The sequence below is a fragment of the Notolepis coatsorum genome (genome assembly GCF_963971535.1).
Source record: "Notolepis coatsorum genome assembly, chromosome: 16".
Classification (NCBI taxonomy): domain Eukaryota; kingdom Metazoa; phylum Chordata; class Actinopteri; order Aulopiformes; family Paralepididae; genus Notolepis; species Notolepis coatsorum.
The window spans coordinates 46,160,070-46,183,201 of record NC_140180.1 but is presented as its reverse complement, the minus strand read 5'-3'; the positions used below and the strand labels follow the sequence as shown (position 1 = coordinate 46,183,201).

The 23,132-nt window shown below is 43.0% G+C and overlaps 1 protein-coding gene across 1 annotated transcript in view; it reads right to left on the bottom strand.

Moving 5' to 3' along the window:
• Window positions 1–23,132, bottom strand: part of btk (Bruton agammaglobulinemia tyrosine kinase) — a 43,116-nt gene that overhangs the window by 18,278 nt on the left and 1,706 nt on the right. The window contains exons 2-7 of the mRNA XM_084331820.1: window positions 14,733–14,886; window positions 12,154–12,258; window positions 5,999–6,080; window positions 2,992–3,120; window positions 1,448–1,515; window positions 1,167–1,354 (exon numbers count right to left, since the gene is read on the bottom strand). Coding sequence (XP_084187946.1) covers window positions 1,167–1,354; window positions 1,448–1,515; window positions 2,992–3,120; window positions 5,999–6,080; window positions 12,154–12,258; window positions 14,733–14,867 — 707 coding nt within the window. The 5' untranslated portion in view covers window positions 14,868–14,886. The remainder of the gene's footprint in view (window positions 1–1,166; window positions 1,355–1,447; window positions 1,516–2,991; window positions 3,121–5,998; window positions 6,081–12,153; window positions 12,259–14,732; window positions 14,887–23,132) is intronic.

Here is a 23,132-nt window from a genome sequence, read left to right as displayed (position 1 = left end):
TTTGGCCAATCCTAGTCGACCATCCAAATCCTTAGTCGGGGACAGCCCTAGTACACACCCCTGCCTAACTCCTGTATGTACAGGGAAGGGGGAAGACTCTTGTCCTCCTATAGTCACAGAGCAGTCATTCCATCGTGAAATTGGTGGAGGATGTTAACGAACTTGCTAGGGCAGCAAAACCTGAGAAGGACTTCCCACAACAGTTCTCTCTGGACAGTGTCGAAAGCTTTGGAGAGACCAATAAAGGTCATGAACAGATCCTGATGCTGTTATCTGCACTTTTCCTGCAGCTGTCCAGCTGTAAAAATCATGTCTACCGTGCTCCTGCTCTTCCTAAAACAGCATTGCGATTCAGGCAGTACTGATTCAGTGATGTTGTTAATCAGCCTCTGAAGCATCACCTTCACCAGGACCTTACCGGCAACAGCAAGGAGCGAGATACCCCTACTGTTGCCACAGACAGCCTTGTCACCCTTGTTCTTATAGATGGTGACAATAGTGGCTCCTCTCCATTGTTGTGGGACGTCGTCATCGGCCCAGACCTTGGTTCTTGTACAGAGGTAGCCACCATGTTTCAGCAGCTCAGCAGGGATGTTGTCGTTACCAGGGGACTTGAGGGAGCGGGTAGCTGATGGGACCTCCAGGAATGTTGGCGGCTGGTCTAGATTTGGTATCGGAGGAAGTGTAGGCAGGTCGTCGAGAACAGTGGGGTCTGCATCAGAGTCCTGATTAAGCAGGGTAACAAAGTGTTCATCCCATCTCAGCAGGATGCTTGGCTGGTCCTTCAGGATTAGTTATGCAGCGGTCTGTTGGGCCGTAGATCTTCTTGACAGCATTATACAAATGTCATTTTTATCGGCAAAGGACTGGATTTCGTGTGACTTTTTTGTCCACCACTCATTCTGCATAATCCGAGTAGCCCTTTGTACCTCCCCCCGAGCTCTCTGCCATTGCTGCCTGTTGCTACTGGACGAGGGGTTCTTTAAGGTTGCCACACACACACACACACACACACACACACACACACACACACACACACACACACACACACACACACACACACACACACACACACACACACACACACACACACACACACACACACACACACACACACACACACACACACACACACACACACACGCACACACACACACAACTCTCACCCTGATTTGTCCTGTGCCTTCCACCAGTTGGTGTCAGGCATCTCCAGGATGGTGTACTCCTCGTCCTTCCTCAGCTCCAGGTCCTGAGCGGTCACAGGGGAGAAGTCATACTCGGCTATGACCGTCATCCCCACAGATGGCCCGGCCTGCTCGGGGGGCTGTGGCAGTAGCGGTCTGGCAGGCTTCTCCTGAAACAACATCGGAGCAGTTGGCGTATGGGCAAACATTTGACCCGTTTGCCACCTATAGGATGGTGTTCCTTAAGAGACAGGTGTGGGTACCTCTTCCGGTGTCGGAGGGAGAGGCTTCCGAGATTGCTTGCGCCAAGACGCCGATTTCTCTGAAAAGGCTTGGAGAGAGATGATTCCATATTATTAATAGACTTTGAGTGAGATGATTCCATATAGAAATTGAGTGAGATGATTCCATATTATTAAAAGACTTGGAGTGAGATGATTCCATATTATTCTTTTTTTATCCACTTTTTCTCCCATTTTTCTATATTTTCTCCCATCCCAATTTCGTATCATCCAATTCAACCCTCCCCTGTCACGAACGCTGTTTCTTGCCTCCCACAAGCCGGCTACAATGTGGACTAAGTCATACATAGCACAAGTCCCCTCCGGTACTTGAGGTAACAGCAGTCGCATCTTTTCACCTGCGCAGCTCGATCTCTCAGTGGCGAGGAGTAACGCGTGGGAGGCTCACGCTGTCCCCGACACTTCCTGATTCTACTGCGCAGGCGCACCAACCGACCTGTAGGAGTCGCTGTCCACAACGCCCGATCCCCACCCATCAGTTTCCCACCCCCTAATATGGCCAATGTGTATTAGTATGAACGACCAGCTAAACTGAAAGCAATGTGGAGCGCTGGGCTCGAACAGGCGAGCCCAGCGTCTCCGCATTCATGGCGAGCGCCTTGCCCACTACGCCACGTAGCCGCCGATGATTCCATATTATTAAAAGACTTGGAGTGAGATGATTCCATATTATTAAAAGACTTTGAGTAAGATGATTCCATATTATTAAAAGACTTGGAGTGAGATGATTCCATATTATTAAAAGACTTTGAGTTAGATGATTCCATATTATTAAAAGACTTTGAGTTAGATGATTCCATATTAAAGACTTGTAGAGAGATGATTCCATATTATTTAAAATACTTTGAGTGAGATGATTCCATATTATTAAAAGACTTGGAGTGAGATGATTCCATATTATTAAAAGACTTGGAGTGAGATGATTCCATATTATTAAAAGACTTGGAGTGAGATGATTCCATATTATTAAAAGACTTGGAGTGAGATGATTCCATATTATTAAAAGACTTGGAGTGAGATTTGGGGCGACAGTGGTTCAGGAGGTAGAGCAGTCGTCTGGTAATCCGGAGGTTCCCAGTTTGATTCCTTCTCCTCCCGGGCAGCTTGTCGAAGTGTCCTTGACCAAAACACTTAACCCCTAATTGCTCCTGATGTGCAGGTTGGCACCTTGCATGGTTGCCTCTGCCATCTGTGTGTGAATGTGTGAGTGAATGGGTAAAATGTGAGGAACTAATTGTAAAGCGCTTTGGATAAAAGAGCTATATAAAAATGCAGCCATTTACCATGATTCTATATTATTAATATACTTTGAGTGAGATGATTCCATATTATTAAAAGACTTGGAGAGAGATGATTCCATAGTATTAAAAGACTTGGAGTGAGTCAGTGAGATGATTCCATATTATTTAGATCATTATTTAGAATCAGAATTTGGGTGATAATAGCTTGTTAAGTGTTGAGTGACATTTCAAACTGTCTGCAAAGCGAACGTCTGTCTCACTGACCTCCATTTTTATTCTCCAGCACCTTGCAGCCCATAGCCTGCTTCACTTCCTGTTGGCAACACTGCCACATGCCATCAACCCAGAAGCAAGGGTGGTACTTCTGCATGAGATCCTTGTTGAAGCGCACCACTGCACACACACACACGCGCACACACACACGCGCGCGCACACACACACACACACACACACACACACACACACACACACACACACACACATGGAAAGATATTTACATTGAATAAACGATGGCATTTGCATAGACTCCCAGCTGTTCCACTGTGCAGGGAGGTACGTACCGTAATTCCTCTAATAGTAACCCCGGCTTGTATTTGTTTCAACTGTAGCGGATACCAGGCTTGTATTAGGAGGAGGCATGTATAAGAGAGAGGCCTATATTTCTAATTTTCAAACAGATCATAATGAATAAATCAACATTTTGTGTCAGTTTGAACCCAGTAAAATGGACTGGGTTCATTTATTGAAACCAAGCAAGTACTGTATGAAATACGGTAGTAAACAGTGCAATTACAGGTGGTCAAAAAAAGTTAAATAAAGTAAAATAGTGCAATCACAATACTGGTATAATAATAATAATAATAATAATAATAATAATAATAACTTCGTTTTATACAATTCTGAGGTAGGCTTACTCTCTTGGTAAACATTAACACCATACCATTATATGGTATTTACTGCACAGCCAGGCCAGCATACAACAATAACTAATATACATGAAACCCGGCTTGTATTAGGAGGCCGGCTTATAATTGCTTAGCTCAACAGTGCACCCGGTCATTAATAGAGACCCGGTTTTTAATTGAATACCAGTTACTATTAGAGGAATTACGGTATGTTCATTGTGAAATATTTGTGATATCTTATCTATAATGTTGTCACCCAAGATTAAATCGTAGGGGTGGATATGGATCGGTCTCTGTTACGTGCAAATATGTCAAGCGTTGGAGAATGATGCATCTTCCTTCTCAGTTCCACCATTTACAAAATTACACTGATTAACGCTACATTGTCCTTTTGTTCGCTCATCCGTCTCGAGCCCTATCTCAGAAAACACTGGTCCGCTTTTGATGAAATCTCAGGGGTAATATTGCAGGGGGAATATTGCTCTGCCCACATCTAGTCCACAATACATTTGAAAAATCCTCTTTTTCTCTTAGCTAACATTGGCTATGAAAAAGTAGAGCTACTGTTTAAACCTAACTAGTGTTAGCTGTAACATTTGGTTGTTGACACATAGCAGCTCTAATGTTTGGTTGCAAAAGTTTGTGCTTTGTGGGATAGATGCTTTGTGTTGTGGGATAGATGCTTTGTGTTGTGGGATAGATGCTTTGTGTTGTGGGATAGATGCTTTGTGTTGTGAGATAGATGCTTTGTGTTGTGGGATAGATGCTTTGTGTTGTGGGATAGATGCTTTGTGTTGTGGGATAGATGCTTTGTGTTGTGGGATAGATGCTTTGTGTTGTGGGATAGATGCTTTGTGTTGTGGGATAGATGCTTTGTGTTGTGGGATAGATGCTTTGTGTTGTGGGATAGATGCTTTGTGTTGTGGGATAGATGCTTTACGTTGTGGGATAGATGCTTTGTGTTGTGGGATAGTTGGAAAAATGTTTTACTCATTAACACATTCAGCGCCAGAGCTATATGGCGAATATAGGTCTAGATGGTCGCCGCTTTAATCAATGGGAGGACGGGGAGATTTGCGAGTGCTTAAAATATATCTTAAATTATGGCTATGGGTCTAATACACCCGTCGCTTATCAATGAGTTGCTTGCAGTCAACATGTACGAAACGGATTGTTTTTTCATCAGTACATTTCCGTTTTATACCGTTTTAAATACCAGTATAGTTTGTGATTTCTAGTCATTCCAGAGAAAGACGCGATAATAGCCCTTTAGTGGAATACACAAAACACGCTGTAATTTTTTGGCTGATTTATTAATCATTTTCAAATAAACGCTAGATTATCGATAGTATATGTGTCCTCATGCACGATACAGAAGCGGGCTGAAAAATCGCTTATCCGTGCATTGGTCGACGCCAACGGAACAGTGATCACTGTGAAAGAAACATCTGATTAACCCAAGATTGGTAACATAGAGTCCTTACCTCACATCTGATGTCCTGCAAAAAGATTAATCCAATTCCTGATCGCCATTCCAAATATTGATCGCGTTTATTGATCCAACGTTATATATCCAAAACCATAATCCATAATCCACGCTGCTCAGAGTGTCCCCAGTCAATGTGGTATAATATACTGCATGCCCGAGAAGGAAAACCTGGACCGGATTTTTTTTTTGATGCACATCCCCAGCCAATCCAATCCAATGATGTGCAATACCATCCGGGAGACGATAGGTGGCGGTATTTGCTCTTTTGCGAGCTCAGACCCATTTCCAACGATAACATCAGGTTGGATGGATGAAAATTAATGGATATCGCTAATAAAATAAATAACGATTAAAACCCGACTATACTCGTGATTGGAGCTCAAGCGACGGCGAGTTAACCCGACTATACTCGGGTCTGGCGTCCAATGTGTTAATGGGGGCAGCCATACTTAATACAGTCCCCCATTACAGGTACAAAATGTTAACCATACACAGGAGGTTATATACTAACATCCTCTTTGATTGGCCTGAACACAACCCTCTACCCCATACACAGGAGGTTATATACTAACATCCTCTGTGATTGATTGGAACACAAGCCTCTACCCCATACACAGGAGGTTATATACTAACGTCTTCTGTGATTGATTGGAACACAAGCCTCTACCCCATACACAGGAGGTTATATACTAACATCCTCTGTGATTGATTGGAACACAAGCCTCTACCCCATACACAGGAGGTTATATACTAACGTCTTCTGTGATTGACTGGAACACAAGCCTCTACCCCATACACAGGAGGTTATATACGAACGTCCTCTGTGATTGACTGGAACACAAGCCTCTACCCCATACACAGGAGGTTATATACTGACGTCCTCTCAGCTTCTTTATCCACTCGGTTCGAACGTCGTCATTCTTGGCGAAGACGTACAGTGGTCCTTCGTCATAGATAATCTAGAATGTAAAAATGAGAAAAGCAACACAGATGTGTTTGTGAGAAACAGTTGTTGTTTCATGACAGGCCACTGAAAATAGTAGCACTACTAGTTCAGAATAGTGCCCAGCACCTATCCCTTAGTGTGAGGAAACCAATTGAATTACACAAGCCCATGGTGTTCAATGCAAATAATGATAGAAGCTCTCATGAAACTGTAAGCTGAGTTATGGTGGTGGTGGTGGTGGAGAGTTGGGAGCATGGGGGCAGTTCAGTCAACCTCTTTCATCACAGGCCTGTGAGCAGTGGTGCAGTCATAATATCAGAACTGCCTGGACGCCACGTGCACAAGCGGCCGCCTAGTTATAGTTGAAAGTGGGGGTGCAATTTTTTTTTTATTCTTTTTTTTTTTTTTGCAATGGGTGGTTTGGAGGGGGTCCGGCACGACCCCCTCCACGGCAGATTTTTTTACATTTAATGAACACCTGTATGTGCAATTTCCTGCAATATAGAGCCTTCAATCTTGACCAAAATAAAGCTGCTCTTTTCACTATAAAACTCAGTTTATATTGCAGTATGATAGCTATAATAATAATAACTTCACTGCGAGGGCTCTTTTAGCTAACGCTAGCTAGGCACGTATGATAGCCAATTACTATTATAATAATAATAATAATAATAACTTTCCCATCCTCCCAAAGCCCCTCCAGCCCCGTTCACATCCGCAGCACCAACAACAACAACAACAACTAATTGACGCTATCAATAGCCCCAGTGAGCGCGGCGGCTGAATGAATGAAAACTTTATTTAACAGATTGCAGAATGGGTACAATACAGTACGGCTCAATACACACAATTGTTAAGGGGATGCAGACCAGAGAAAGACGTTTGTCTTGTTTACATCAGGGTCCCCTTTCGTGACTGTGCTGCACCGAGTGAATCCACAGTCACTTGCTCCTCAATGGGAAACCAACCTAGATTTACCATGAAGGACTGGTTCTGGCCGAACCGTTCGTTATACAAGTATCACAGAGACATTACAAAGGTGCTCACAGTTGCACGAGGGGTTCGCACAGAGATACGGGATGGTTTGAAAGCTCGGCGTTGCTAATAAATATTTTTTATATTTTTTTATAAACTGCTCAAAGCGGCATTATTTCCGCCGTTGGGTGATCACAGCGCCTGCGCACCATCCTGTATCTCTGGATTCACTCGGTGCAGCAGCGCCGAGGCTCACCATACGAGAAATATTCAGTTTCAATCTGTTTGCGCATTTAGTATACAGTCACAGTGTTCGACTTACGTGATGATTTGCTCCATTTTGATGTAAACGCCGAAGAATAATCCTCACGAGTCACAATGTTATCCAATATCCAGCCTGAATTTTTCAAACGCTTTCGAAAAAGCCGCCTCCCCCAACATGTCGTATACGTCATGCCGACGAACCGTGGCCCGTGGGCACTGGATCAAACCATTAAAGTGGGGGGGTCACACAATCTTTGGAAACTTAAAAACTTGCTATTAAGTGTCATTGCGTATTATTAATTTGATTGAAATTACGTAGTTATGGTTCGATAAGATTTATATATTGGGGGGGATATTTATATCATATGATATGATCAAAAAGTGAGGGAGCAAAGAGACAAGCTTGCTCCCCCAAGTTCAATAGTCCTGGAGCCCGTGCATCGTCTGCTCCGTTAAGTGGGCGCCTTGAAGCGCGCACGTGCACACGCATACATGTTCCCTCGCGTGTGCACAGACCAGCTCAAGCAAACCCCCCACAGGGCTTGTATTTTGGTCTTGCACTTCTCTTTCTTTGTTATGCTATGCAAAGACTAGGTGATAAATGCCGGGTACTTGGCGCACGGCGCGACAGTAGAGTGAAAGTTGTGAACACATTTTTGTGTGCGCGCGCGTGCACGTCCGTGCGCGCACTTCTGCTCATGTAGCCGGTCTGATCTTGTCTGCGTTGTGTTTTAAAGTCGATTCGACCCCTGTTAAGGGATCGCCCTGAGTGGGAGTTGAACCCCGGACGCCGGCGTCGCGGGCGGCATCACAGACCACTAAGCAAGAAGTGAATTCACTTCTTGCTTCCGGGTCTGGATGCCTCTGGGGAGTGAGTTTACTTGCAGTACCGCTTAACGTCCACAGCCACTTCACGACTTGTACCTCGTGACTGTGGATATACTGCGGTACCTCCGTTACACTCACCCCTCTAAACTCACTCCACCCAGGGCATCCGGGTCTAACGGCACCACATGTAGCCGGTCTGATCTTGTCTGCGTTGTGTTTTAAAGTCGATTCGACCCCTGTTAAGGGATCGCCCTGAGTGGGAGTTGAACCCCGGACGCCGGCGTCGCGGGCGGCATCACAGACCACTAAGCAAGAAGTGAATTCACTTCTTGCTTCCGGGTCTGGATGCCTCTGGGGAGTGAGTTTACTTGCAGTACCGCTTAACGTCCACAGCCACTTCACGACTTGTACCTCGTGACTGTGGATATACTGCGGTACCTCCGTTACACTCAGCGAACTGCTAGGACGGCGTGGTGCAGAGTGGTACCACCACTGCATCACTGCCTGTGAGTCATCCTGTCTGCAGTAGCCGCACCTGCACTGTCATTGAAAGCCCCAAGTTAATCTGGGTCTGGAGTTGGTTTCACTTCTCAAGATAAACTTTCACAGGTTTTTACTCAGTAGAATATTCCCCTTTATACTCAAATAAAGTGGTAAAAGAGAAGGAAAACAAAGTGGCAGATGGAGGAAGGAAACGTATTTCCTATTTCCTTATAAGCGGAATTTATTTGAAATGATGATACAGTATCAACACTGATGTCACAGGTTTCTCTATGAATAGAATCTTCACCTGGCTACGTAGCCTACTATAGAGTTCTGCAGTACCATCCTCCCCTGTGGTTCCACAAATATTTTCTCTATGGCCGTGTGAGGATGTGGCTAAGCGGTGGAACAAACTTAGTCGGAGACAGGTGGTTGCTTTTTATTTTCTCTGTTCTTTTGCTCCACAGTAAAAAAAAAACATATTTAACATAATTAAATACAAAACTATTAAACTTTTCTATAAACAAAATATCACGCAACAACTAGGCCCTTGGCTATGGGAACTAGCTCCAACACGGCTGGGTCTCTCTTCCAAGCCTGCTTCTACTTCTCTCCCTTATCCAGGAAGCTCCTATTAGATTAGATAGATTAGATAATACAAACATTATTTTACACCTTATATTATTCTGCACAACATGGATACATCTTTCCATACCGACCTATCATCACAAAACAGTAAACAGTGTTTAGGGAACTCGTCTATTCCCTTCTCATCATGAAACCCCCCTGTACTCTACCACACTTGGTTCCTTCCAAATCTCCAAATCTCCCCTCCAGAAAAGGCTTTGGCCTCTCCCAGTTCTGGTTGGGCAGCCAGAGATTCTACAAGGAACCAAGTGGGAGCACAGACAAACAGTATTTACAAACACTTTAAATCCACATAACATGTTAGGATTTAACAGAAGGTGTTTGTCTTCTATGCCTGGGTTTTCCCAGTACCTACATACAAAATAAACTATGCCAAAGGCCTAAACTAAAATAATGTTTGGCAGCATGACCACATGTGGGGATCAGGCCAAACCAATTAAGGCCATTCCAACTCAGAGAACCCATTAACCATACACACAATCCACAACTATATGCCAGCAAGATGTTATACATAGAAGAGTAGTATGTGTATGGCCAATGTGCATCCCTACTTATAGGTCATGGGATAGCCCCATGGCAGGCTGTAACATCAAATTATGATTAGCCACAATACTATGCAACATAGAAACCCAAAGTAGTTGCATGTGAAATTAGAGTGCAGACCTCCGCCAAGCCCTAAAAATGGCCCACTTTGCCATTACTTTACTGAGTAGATATGACAGAAACAAGAGTCTCATGGACCCAGGTTGTAAATCCATATGGTGGCACTACAGATAAGGTCATGGGATCACCAAACCCTCTTAGTGTCACAAATGTGCCCAGCTAATTCTATTGCATTCTGGCTATTCGTTTTTGGGATATGCACACGCACGCACTTTGTAGAGAAGAAGGAGGAGATCGGATCTGTTTCTCAGTTCGTTCAATTTATTACAAGATCACATCAGTGATCTCACACACACTAACACACTATGTGTTCCAGAATTTAAACCATTACACGCCACTCCCACCCTGTCTCCTAATTCGCCAAATAATTTGTCGTGGGCGTGCCCTCTCACATTTATTAACCAAAAATTGTCAAAACAATGGACTTCTTCGTCTTCTTGTGTCACCTTCCCCCACTCTCAGCACCCATCTGGGATCGCTTTCGGAGCAGACATTCCTTGGCTACAATGGTGGTCAATGATTTTCGCCATCAGCGGTGACTGGTCAGTTCAGGACATGCATGCATGCGAGTGCGTGACGGCCCCATGTTTCCCTCTTGTGGTACTAATAATGTAAAAAAATAAAAAATGTATGACTTGAAAGACATTCTTTCAGTTCGTATACCTTACTCAGAAAGACCAGCTGGACCTGACCTCAGGCCTGTTTTTAACTGACAACATAATAAACCGATGGTGTTTATCTGTAATCTAAGTTAGTTCCTGTTTCCCACAACAAGTGTCTCTTAACAGATGGTTGTGGCTTTTATAACAGGACTTTGAGGCGTCGGTTACACATAGGGTGTTTTCGTTTCGTTTTCAAGATGAGTTTAGATTTTCCAGGTCGCAACGTAGTGGCAGCCGAGTTAGACATTCGTTTTGCAACCTGAGCACTTTCGTTTTGCCTCCTGAGCACAGTGATGTAGTACAATGCCAAAGCAGTAGGTGGCAGTAGGTGGCGAACATGAAGGCAATTTTCAACCAATGAGAACTTGAATGTGCCAATACACTTCCTGCAAAAAAAATCAACAAGCCGCCATCTTTAAATGCCTCCGTGAGCTATTTAGCCAATGTAACACTTATTTTTCAGCAAAGAAAGTGCAATAAAAGTGCAATAAACAAAACGGATACATTCACTGTGTGTTCTGCCTCTCATTTGTTGATGAAACAAAACTAACATCAACACAATTGACCACCAAGAGCGGAGTTTAGTCTCATCTGCGCCGATTCTGTTAAATTACATGCTAAGGTGAATGGAATATGCCAGTATAACAGTATAGCATTGTGGCTAGCAGCTAACGTTAGCTCACGTTAGTTAGCCAGCCAGCACTAACTGATGATATCAGGAGCTATCAGTAGCTAGATAACATTAGACAACACCTTGTGTATTAAACAAAGGTGAATAGATGACTGGGCCATTTTGTTTAATGCTTGTTAAGATTGAAAGAGGAGCTCTGAGCTAACAGGGTCTGATAGCTAACGTTAGCTCATGTTAGCCAGCTGCTCATGCAATCGTTAATGCTAGCAGAATGAATGGATGTAAACTTTATTTAACATATTGCAGAATGGGTACAATACAATACGGCTCAATACAAACAATTGTTAAGGGAATGCAGACTGTTGTAGCTTGGACTGGGGTCCTTATAACAATAACTTGACAACACATGGTAGCTGCAGCTATTTGGGACAGCTCTGTCGTCACCGGACGTTGGTGAGGGCACGCAGATGTCGGTATCTACTGCGCATGGGCGTTGAGCAACAACGGCTCTGCGCAGATTACGCGACACGTTGTCTGCGAGTTTTGGCGAGTATCCAAAACGAAAACACCTTTTCAGCGTTCCCGCTAGGGCAACGCGTTTTCCTGCCAAAACGGCATTTCTATTTAACTGGGACAGCAAACGTATTCATTCAACAACAAAAACGCCTAGTTTAACCATGGCGTCTCAGCAAAAACGTTTTTGTTACCCTATAACAAATAAATTATATGATACTTCACCTCCTCCGTAATGAAACAAATAAATATCATTGTGACATTGGTTGTAAGGGTTTCAGCCTCATTTTAAGTTGATGTTTTTAAGAGTTAAAATTGAAAAGAAAGGGATGTTTCTTTCTCTAAGCAACCAAATGTTATGAGTGTATGGAGAGCTTGGCCTGCTGGGGGAGGGGCTTTCACACTACATTGATCTCTACCTGGAAGGCATACATGCGCTCTGGAGGAGCATTGGGCTCAGACTGGACCCGCTCCACACACTTGATCTTATCCACGTCCACTGAACCCCTCAGGCCTTTCCTTTTCTGGCAGACAGAGAGAGAGACACAACCACAAAAAGGGTGAGAAGATCAAATCAACAGAATCTTACGATCTTATGAATATTACTGACCAACATTAAAGGGGAATGCCGCCCATTAAAAAAATAAAACATACATACATATTAGTCCTGTCCCCTGGACAGTTCGGTGAATATTTGTGAGCATTCATAATTTTCTCATAAAAGACCGACATCACACTACACTACAGGGACTACAGGGTGTCTGGGTAGTGTAGAGGTGTAAGCACTCCCTTACCACCACAGAGACCCGGGTTCAATTCCCAGCAGCGGTACCTCTGGCTTGGTCAGTCGTCCCCACGAACACAATTGTCAGTGTTCGTGGGTGGGAAGCCGGTGGGGTATGAGTCCTGGTCGTTGCAATAGCGACTCCTACTGGATGGTCAGGCGCCTGTTCAGCAGGGAGGGGATCTGGGGGAAGATAGTGTGAACCTCCCAGTGTAACTCCTAGCTGTCAGGTGAAAAGAAGCAGCTGTCGACTCCACATGTATCGGAGGAGGCATGTGGTAGTCTACACCCTCTCCTGACTGACAGTAGGGCGGTGCAACGACCAGGAAGGGAATTGGCATAACGACTAAATTGGGGGATGGGAGAAAAGGCAAATAAATTCATTGTGATTTGACCTGATCGTAAAATTTGAGGCTACTCTATTAAGTTCTTACACCCAAAATGAGGTTTAAACTCTGGTTCAGTCCTATTGACAATACTGGAATATAAACCTCATTTGGGTGCGAGAACTCAGCAGACATCCTCAAAGTCAGTGCCCTGTTCACTGTCTATAAAGCAGCTCTATTTCACCTCCAGGTGACACAACTAGCTTTAGGAGAGAGTGGGGCAAACATGGAACAGAACTGCCCTGGGGCGCATGATGGACGAGGCAGCGTGTCCACAGCAAGGCCTCTTTTTCAGCAGGCCGCGATTGAGGGAAGTGCGCCGAAGCGCTGGTCATGGCTGCTGTTAAATGTTAAATGGTCAATTTTATCCAAAGGCTTTTATCCAAAGCTCTTTACAATTTGTTACTCACATTTTTCCCATTCACTCACACATTCACACACCGATGCTATGCAGTGGCGACCATGCAAGGTGCCAACCTGCTCATCTGGAGCAGTTAGGGGTTAAGTGTCTTGCTCAAGGACACTTGGACACACTGCCCGGGAGGAGCGGAAATCGAACCGGGAACCGCCATATAACCAGCCGACTGCTCTACCTACCGAGCCACTGTCGCCCCACAGTTGTTGCTAGGCTACTATTAAAAATAAAGTGAGGCACTATTTATCAATATTTTCAACTTCTAGTGCACGGCACTCTGACCACTGAAAAGATACTCAGCTCTCAGAGCTTTTGGGAACACAGAATAATGCCGTGTTTCCACTGAAACAACAACGGACGACGAGGAAAAAGAAGCCAGCACTGATTATGGATTACACCCTATTAGTCCAGTCATTATATGAAAAAACCTAGGACAAATTGCAACAGTAGCAAACTCAACTGATTTTGTATCCTCATTATGTCCTTAGTGAGGGAAAAAAAGTCCCAAGGAATCCCATCATGGGAAAGTTTTGAAAACGACCTATATATATTCATATCGAAAAATGCCTGTTATAACATAGTGGTGAAAATTTTACTTTTAGATATCACTATAAAAACTCACAAGCTGATTACACACACAAAGACAAGAAAAAAAGTCAATCACAACTTCATTGAATTATTCTGTTTACTCATGCAAATCACACATTATCTTATTTGATATGCACCAATTAGCATACACGCCAGAACTAATCAAAACATTTGATAAAGACATTTTTTTCTTCTTGGAATATTAGTAGATAGGCTCTGTGGAGCTCAGTCCACGAGGATGGGGCTCAAGGGTTTATGTCCGTGGGGATAGGTCCATGGAGGTAGAAGGCCAAGGGACCATTTGAAAAATGGTGATGGCCATATTTCCCTCCCCAAAAAATCGTCTTAACTTTGAATAATTAGGTATGTAGCCCCCTTTCCAATGAGGTAACATGACATGGTTGGTCTCATTGGAAACCCGAGGTTGTCTAGAATCAAATGGTATCTTTACTTTTGAGCTACCTCAAAATTTGAACGCGTCACAATCTCTGAAAGACAGTGTCGTCAGTGATCCTGCCAGCAATCAAGTACATTGAAAAAAAACACATTTCCCATGATGGGATTCCTTGGGACTTTTTTTCTCTCACTAAAGACATATTGAGGATACAAAATCAGTTGAGTTTGCTAATGTTGCAATTTGTCCTAGGTTTAGCCTAATTCTGGCCTATAATGACTGGACTATATGGACACGCCGCCTAATGTGTAGTATGTGAATTCTTAAAATGGGTGGCATTCTCCTTTATTTCAAGCATGGAGAGTAAGGGACTTTTGCATGTGACACACCTCTCACAAGCCATTATGATTTACATTGGCAGAAATACCTACCCCTTTATCAAAATCATAGTAGGATATTTTGTCCTGTGTTAGGACAAACAGTCTCTCCTTGAAGTTCAAGGGGGAGGTCTTTCTCTTCTGCTGGGATCGTTTTATGAAGACTTCTTCCAGTATGTTTTCTGACATGATTCAGCCAGAGACGGTCCTAAATGGGGCAAAGTGCATCATGAATAAATTCATGTCATGAATTAAAGTAAATTCAGTTCCAATAACTAAATGTTTCCATTTCGAACATATAGGATAGTGTCAGTAAATTTAAATAATCTACCTGATTCTACGTCATCTATGTATAAAATGTACTCTAATATAAACCAACAAAAACATAACATAACAGGACATGTTTATAGATCATCTGTTAATTAGACATGTCAAGGTGACATGAAGGTGGAATTGCAATTTTAAGGAACAGTAAAGATCAGCAACAAAGTATCGACCTCCCTGTTCGTTTTTCTGTGACATTATAGTGGTTTGTTCATTGTAACCATAGACATAGACACAATCTTCTCAGTCAACACATCAAGGACCACAATGGAAATAAGTCTGAGACTGAAGACTGAACTCTTCTCCTGGTGGTGAAGGAGACAATTTCCACCCTACATTATTAGCGCTTTGAGCGCTATATAAATATAATGATCATTCATTGTTATCCCTGATAATTTTAAAGCTGTGATGTAATCATCTGATTGCCTTATTAACTAAAATAAACTCAACTGAACTCAAATACTCTTAGAACCTGGAGGGGGGGGGGGGGGGGGGGGTCAACAGATTTTCCGAAATTCAGTCACAAGTGTGACATTACTGTAAAGGGACTTTGAACTGACCAACTAATAATTTTTGGAATTGGGGAGACAGTCACAGCTCTGGGCGATGTGAATACTGGTGGTAGACCGCCTGCTAGTGTGACTATAATCACAGAACTAGACAGCTTTCAACAATAATAACTCAATACAGCTCAAACATAGAACTAGACAATCTTCGACAATAATAACTCAATACAGCTAAAAACATAGAAGTAGACAACCTTCAACAATAATAACCCACTACAGCTAAAACATAGAACTAGACAATCTTCAACAATAATAACTCACTACAGCTACAACAACAAAATTACTAAGACTGACATAATGTTACTAACAGGCTAACTAACATTAATTTGCTTCTATATTAACCATAAGCCAGGTTTTTTCTTTTTCTTCCTTTTCTTTTCTTCTTAAAAATGCTGGTTACCTATGCTCTTACTGTATATGCAAAGGTAACAGTTCACAGCACAATACCTAACAGAACATTTGTAGTAGGAGTACTACAGCTGATCTAGGATCAGTGGACCAAATAAGTTCACAGGTTAAACTGATCTCAAATCACCACTCCTATGCTGAGATAGGTTATACATATGCATACTGTATATATTTATATATGGTATATTTTTATGAGGACAGATACAACAACAATGACATATCGCAAGCAAGTGAAATATGGTTCCAGGTCTAGTAGCATTTCCATTTAAGAGTGGTCCTTATACCTACCCACTCTTCATATACTTGGGGCAGTGAGGCTACAACAGGTGGGGGTGTTGATTTGGAAGCAGATAGGGAGACATGTAGATTATGAGCAGGTATCAATGTGTGACTAAGCTGTGTTTTGCATAAAGCCCTCCTGTTCATGTCAATAACAGCCTTTGTGTCTAGGGTTTCCTTCCTTCGGCTATATGTTCTGCCTTCACTTCACTCTGCTTCATCAGCCCAGCGACCTGCTAACCCCCAGTACAGCCATCCACTTCAACATGTAGGGCCCCATATGGAACAAGAATCATATCATTCCTGCCTTCAGATCTTATTACCATGCGCAACTTATCTGTTATTTTTATAGATACTATAATATGTTAGATTCATGGTTTCCCAGCCGCATACAGTAGGAGATATTCTCAAAATTCCTTGAAATAATTGTATATGGATTGAAGGATATAAGTGGTTTTCATATAGTTATAACCAGGGCTTGACATTAACACTCGCCAAATGCGGGTAGAATTCGGCAGTGGTGTGCTCTCTCTCTTCTATTACTAATGCATACAATACAATACCTGCACCTAAATTCGGACATAATAGTTCTGTTTCAAAAACGTTTTTTTAATTGATGAGAGGCTTTTTTATCATCCTCTGGTTTATTCACTAAGTGAAGCCACTTTTGTTCCTCTCTGTCTGACAGTTTACTGTCAAGACTATTCATACTGTACTTTCCTGAGTTAACCCCGTCTGTGCTCTGTGGAGACACATTCAAAGAACTAAAAAGGTATTTTACACGACACATGTTATGTACCAGGAGCCTGATCACTCCTGTGTCACTGTGCATGCAGGCCTGATCACTCCTGTGTCACGGGGCATGCAGGTGAGGGCTGCCAATTAGCTAATTGGTGCTGATTGGTTACCTGCTGGGATGGTTAAAACCAGGCCTTCAGACACACATGCAGCTCTGTCTGTGGTGAGGGGGAGAGTTGTCACATTCTTCCAATCCTTGTACTTTAGTTATACCAGTAATTCCCTGTAGAGTAGCATTTTTGAGTTTAAGCACGGGTTTTGGTGTTGGTTTGCACATAGGTTGCGTGCCTTTGAGCCAGGGTCGTAACAACACATAATTATTAACATTTGACAGCTATAGGCTAAGCCCACAAAAACACGAATTTACGGAGTCTGGCATCCGGCATGCTACGATGTTCTTACAGATGCGCGGCTAGAGTAGGTGACACTGGAGGAGACGGCAGCTGGAAGTGCACAAGCCCACTGCCCAAGAACTCCATCATTCAAAACACAGCTGGTTTATTCAGTGTTTAGTTTGCGTGTGTACTGTCACACATTATTGCACATATCCCTTGCCTTATCTGATGGGGACATTTTAATCTCATTATGAACACACACACACACACACACACACACACACACACACACACACACACACACACACACACACGCGCAACATATTAACAAAGTTCTCTACTGCATCTTATCTCAATCATAGTCAAGTCAAGTCAAGAGTTTTATTTGTCACAGCATACAATATATGGAGGCAAATGAATCAGGCCGTAACTCTGTATTCACAGTGATCAACTTATTACACCTTGCTTGCAAAAGATGACAACCACATGAACCTCTTGCACAACACAAGGCCTCTATTGATACCAGCCACACGGAAGTGGAGAGAGGGCTTGGCCGAGGGATATAATGTCTGTTAATTATTTAAGGATCAGGGTGACCAGTCGAACGCTCCAAGGGGGCTAAACTCATTGGCTATTGCTCAGCATCAAAACCTGCAGGAAGCCACTGAATTAGAAAGACGAGACATGTTTCTCTCTACAGGCGTTTGCCTGTTGGAACAACGAGGTTACTCCCATCAAACACAGCCACACTCTACGGTCCACATTTCACCTATTCTAGAAGGTAGACCATAAGTCAACAACACAATAGAAACGCACAGTACACTAATAGCAGAGATACAAACTCACCCTTGTCATGGAGCATGCATGTACATCAAAATGTCATTGTCAGTAGTGACATTGTGTGAGCGAAGCCTATTTTCAGCCTGAGAGCACTTCCTCCTTTGGTTTGAACCGTGGAGACACTACTAGAGACTCCACTCGGCCCCTAACCAGGGGTGTGAAATTTCATCACTAGCCGTCCTTCAGACAGTGACAATATTAACACCTCTTGTTTTTTTTCACTGTCCACTGCGTTTGTGTTTTTGATTATGCACTATAGTCCTTAGAATATACACTCAGGTTCACTCATGTTAATAGAAATAGCTGTAGAGAAACTCATCTACCAACTGAACCAACTGGTTTAGTAGAACATACAACACATATTTTATAGCACACTGTCTATAGTAGCAGGATTTCCATATAGTCACCTTTATCCTTGCAAACAGAAGAGCTGCTGTTTTTTTATTCAAAGGCATGTGAGTCACCGGCGCTGACACAGTGAATTCATAGGGAAGTTGCATCAGTGTTGCACTGCAATACGAAGGGAGAAGGAGCTCAGTGGCCATGCAGCACTTCAAGCTCACATTGTCAGTACCCCCCGCATTTCATTGTATACTTGTATGCCGTGACAAATAAAACTCTTGACTTGACTTGACGTAGAAGATTTACATATCAAAACACATATATTTCAAGGTACCTCTATGTGTGCCAGATGATCCAAGTTAAAAAGAGTTATGATGAATTTGAATTAATATTATTATTATTATAAGGGTTACAAACTTGTAGGTTTTAACAAATGTTTCTTTTTTATGTTGGAAAATCTTCAAACCTTTTCCTAAGCATTTCGACCAATTTGCAACAAAGTATATTTCACACAACAAATGTAAGTTGTTTCTACAACTGTAGAATTCCCCCCAGGAATACTAGTTTTACTGTAATTGATTTCTATACAGGATAATGGCATGGAGTTTAGTTGTCTACAGTAATGTTGCATTTTGAATAGCATCAATGCTAGCTGGCTGGCTAGTGGCTACAGCTTTATTTACTAAATTATGGAGGCTTTTTAATCGTCAAGGTAAGAGAGGATTTGTCATAATCAACTGAAGGCGTATGCTATGAAACAATATGGGTTTTCAGAAAAAGGCCAGCTATGTGACGCTAATCTCTAGTTAGTATTGTGTATTGCATCAGTGTAATAAATGTAAGCACAGTAGAGCCCTGCTCCGCTTCAGACAGAGAGAGCACAGCGCGTGTGTGAGCATGCATGTGTGTCATGTGTGTGCCATCGGTTCAGGAGAAGACGCATATCGCTTGTAAAGATTGTGGCGCAACGGGGGGCGTCTTCAGGCGTCTTCAGAATTGCGCACTCTGGGACCTGGTATCAGAAAGTACCGTCTTCAGGCTGCCAGAACACAGTTCCGTGTGGCAGAACGATCCGAGTGGCGGCTGGTCCATAGTGGGCGCTAGACCGCCGCCCCCCCCTGGTTAAAAGAAGAAGAAGAAAGGAAAGTATTCACGCCCCCCGGCCCCTAGCGGCCTAGCCCCCTCCAACCCCTTTTCATGGGCGCTTGATCTCAGCTCCACGGTCCGTGCGCAACTCACAGGGCATATACGTGTAAATAAATACGTACGTACAACATAACACAATCAAATACGATATCCGAGGGTGCTTGGTCTAGTGCCCGAAATAGTCACTCTATTGGCTGAGAGTGGCACGTGACATCGCCTCGAGGAAATACGCTCTGCTAGTAGTTGTCTGGTTGTCTGCTATCTGCTAGTATGTTAGCTGGTTAGATACTGTACATTCAGACAGTGTTGGATCTAACTAAATAGATTTATATGGACACTTTTATGGAAAGTTCAAGCCCTGGACCACAAAGCTTCTCGAAGGATTAAGGCTATACTCGGTCAACAACAACAACAACAACAACAACAACAACAACAACAACAACAACAAGCAGCTATAATGGCTAGCTGGATGCAGTCTGGACAGTGGACATCGACAACAGTCTGGACAATGGACATATACTGTACACTTTATCAAGCCCTGCTGGACCGCGTTTGAACTAAACAAGTGAGTCGCGGTTGCGATATCTCTCTCTCGCTCTCGCTCTCGCTCTCGCTCTCGCTCTCGCTCTCTCTCTCTCGCTCTCTCTCTCTCTCTCTCGCTCTCTCTCGCTCTCCCTGTTAGAGCAATGCTGTGTTGTTGTTGAACTAACTAATTAATTTCGCCGCGGGGGGGCCATAATCACCCGGACAATGAATGGTAACTTGTTTAAAATGACAAGATATACATATGTGATTATTATTGGATGGATCAGAGAGAGAGAGAGAGAGAGAGAGAGAGAGAGAGAGAGAGAGAGAGAGAGAGATGTGTTTGTGTAGGGCTATTGGAAACGTGGTTGCATTTGACTGACTGTGATCATATATTGATTGATGGCAATGGTGATAATATTCACTAATGCGTATGTTTGGAATAGCGCCCCTTCTGGAGAAGAATTCACCAGCCGCCACTACTTTGCCTAAAACGACCAAAATCGTTTTAGTGTGGACATGGCCTAATAGATGGATGCATGTGTGAATTGTCACCAGAAGGAGGTCCTTATCATCACTGAGTGTCAAAACAAACAATGGTCCTCATTCTCAAACGGACATATCTAAAAGTTACCAAGGAATTCCTTCATAACTCGATTTACGTACTTATTCGCCATTCTCGAATGGCTTCGTATTGTAAATTCATTGTAGGATTTCGTTGTAGGTGCTTTCAACAGCTTTATCTGGGACAAGTCATTGGGGATTGTCGATACTACAGACATCCATGGAATTAAATAATTATAATGATAATAAATACGAACATTAACAATTACGTTTTGCATTTATAGTCCTGACTCAATGAGGCATTGTGAGCATTACACACACACTGCAAACTAAATAAATAAGAACTAAACCGATCGCCGCAGATATAGCTACTGTATAGTGGAATATACTGTATTCTTCTCTATGATATTATTTATTGTTAGTTTGATTCCTATTGCTAGAACTAAATAAATGCGTGGAGAAACGGCTTAGTGAGGCAGCCTCAGCGCACGAGCACACACAACTTGTTTTATTAGGTATTATAGTAGTAAGTCCTACTGTAGAACATGACATTAGCATGACGTCTCATTTAGTGATGTCAATACTGAACGACTGCACGATTGGCTCTTGACAAGCAGTATACTACTACTATATACATAATAAAACATCATTAGAATAATAGAAGCCTACTTTGCTGGAACGATTCATTTTGCATGTATACAGTGTGTGTGTGTGTGTGTGTGTGTGTGTGTGTGTGTGTGTGTGTGTGTGTGTGTGTGTGTGTGTGTGTGTGTGTGTGTGTGTGTGTGTGTGTGTGCACTGAGGCTGCCTCACTAAGCCGTTTCTCCACACATTTATTTATTTCTGGAGCATTTATTTATCCACTCTGGTTGGATGGTGTATTGTACTTGTGCTGTATAATGAGTGACAATACATTAATCTAATCTCATTTTGAGATCTGTATGCAAATTCAGGTGTACGAGAACTTGCATTGCAGTTTAAGAATGAGTGACATATTTCATTCATCGGAACCCAGCTGCGAAGATATTTACAAAGGTACTTACGAACATGTTTGAGAATGAGGACCAATGTTTGGGCTCTGGCTTGAAACTTCAAATGGCCACTTGCTGCTACGACTGGTTATCGAAATCCAATACTTTTATGGTATCGATCGAATTGCATCAATACTATCGAGTATGGAAAGAATGATGAGTCATTCGACACCAAATTTCAATACCTAAGTAGAACATCAACATCAGTGAGCCAATAAGCATGTTTGTTCCAAGATACAAGGCTGGTGATTGTTCGAAATGTAACAAAACCTCAGCGCACCTCAGCGCAAAAACGCGCACCTCAGCTAAGTAAGGTATTCAAAAAAGTATAGTTTGGTATTGGTATAAAATCCATGGTATAAAAAAAGAAAATCAAGGCGGCTACGTGGCGTAGTGGGCAAGGCGCTCGCCACAAATGCGGAGACGCTGGGCTCGCCTGTTCGAGCCCAGCGCTCCACATTGCTTTCAGTTTAGCTGGTCGTTCATACTAATACACATTGGCCATATTAGGGGGTGGGAAACTGATGGGTGGGGATCGGGCGTTGTGGACAGCGACTCCTACAGGTCGGTTGGTGCGCCTGCGCAGTAGAATCAGGAAGTGTCGGGGGCAGCGTGAGCCCCCCACGCGTTACTCCTCGCCACTGAGAGATCGAGCTGCGCAGGTGAAAAGATGCGACTGCTGTTACCTCAAGTACCGGAGGGGACTTGTGCTATGTATGACTTAGTCCACATTGCAGCCGGCTTGTGGGAGGCAAGAAACAGCGTCCGTGACAGGGGAGGGTTGAATTTGATGATATGAAATTGGGATGGGAGAAAAATAGAAAATGGGAGAAAAAGTGGACCAAAAAAAATTAAAAATAAAATAATACCCAGCCCTACTTGCAGCTATCATTCCGTCACAAAATTCCAAGAAGGACAAACTACAAGTAAACTGCTATTACCAATGGATCTGCCTTTTAGTCTGTGTAAGGAAGGACAACATGTTAAAATATACTGTATATTAAAACTCTTTTAACCCCGTAACTTTACCACTGTACCAAACAGTTTCTCACATCAGTCCTCAAGAAAGAAAATCCAAAAGTCTAATAAATGTTTACATAATAAAAGTGAAAATGTATCATATATATAGTCTATAATCATGCATGTTTGTGTTTGTGTATGTTGTGACACAGCAAGCTCCCCAATGACAGTAGCCTATACAGGAACCTCTTTATATTCTCTCGGGACGTTTCCTGAATGATAAGAGTGTGTGTGTGTGTGTGTGTGTGTGTGTGTGTGTGTGTGTGTGTGTGTGTG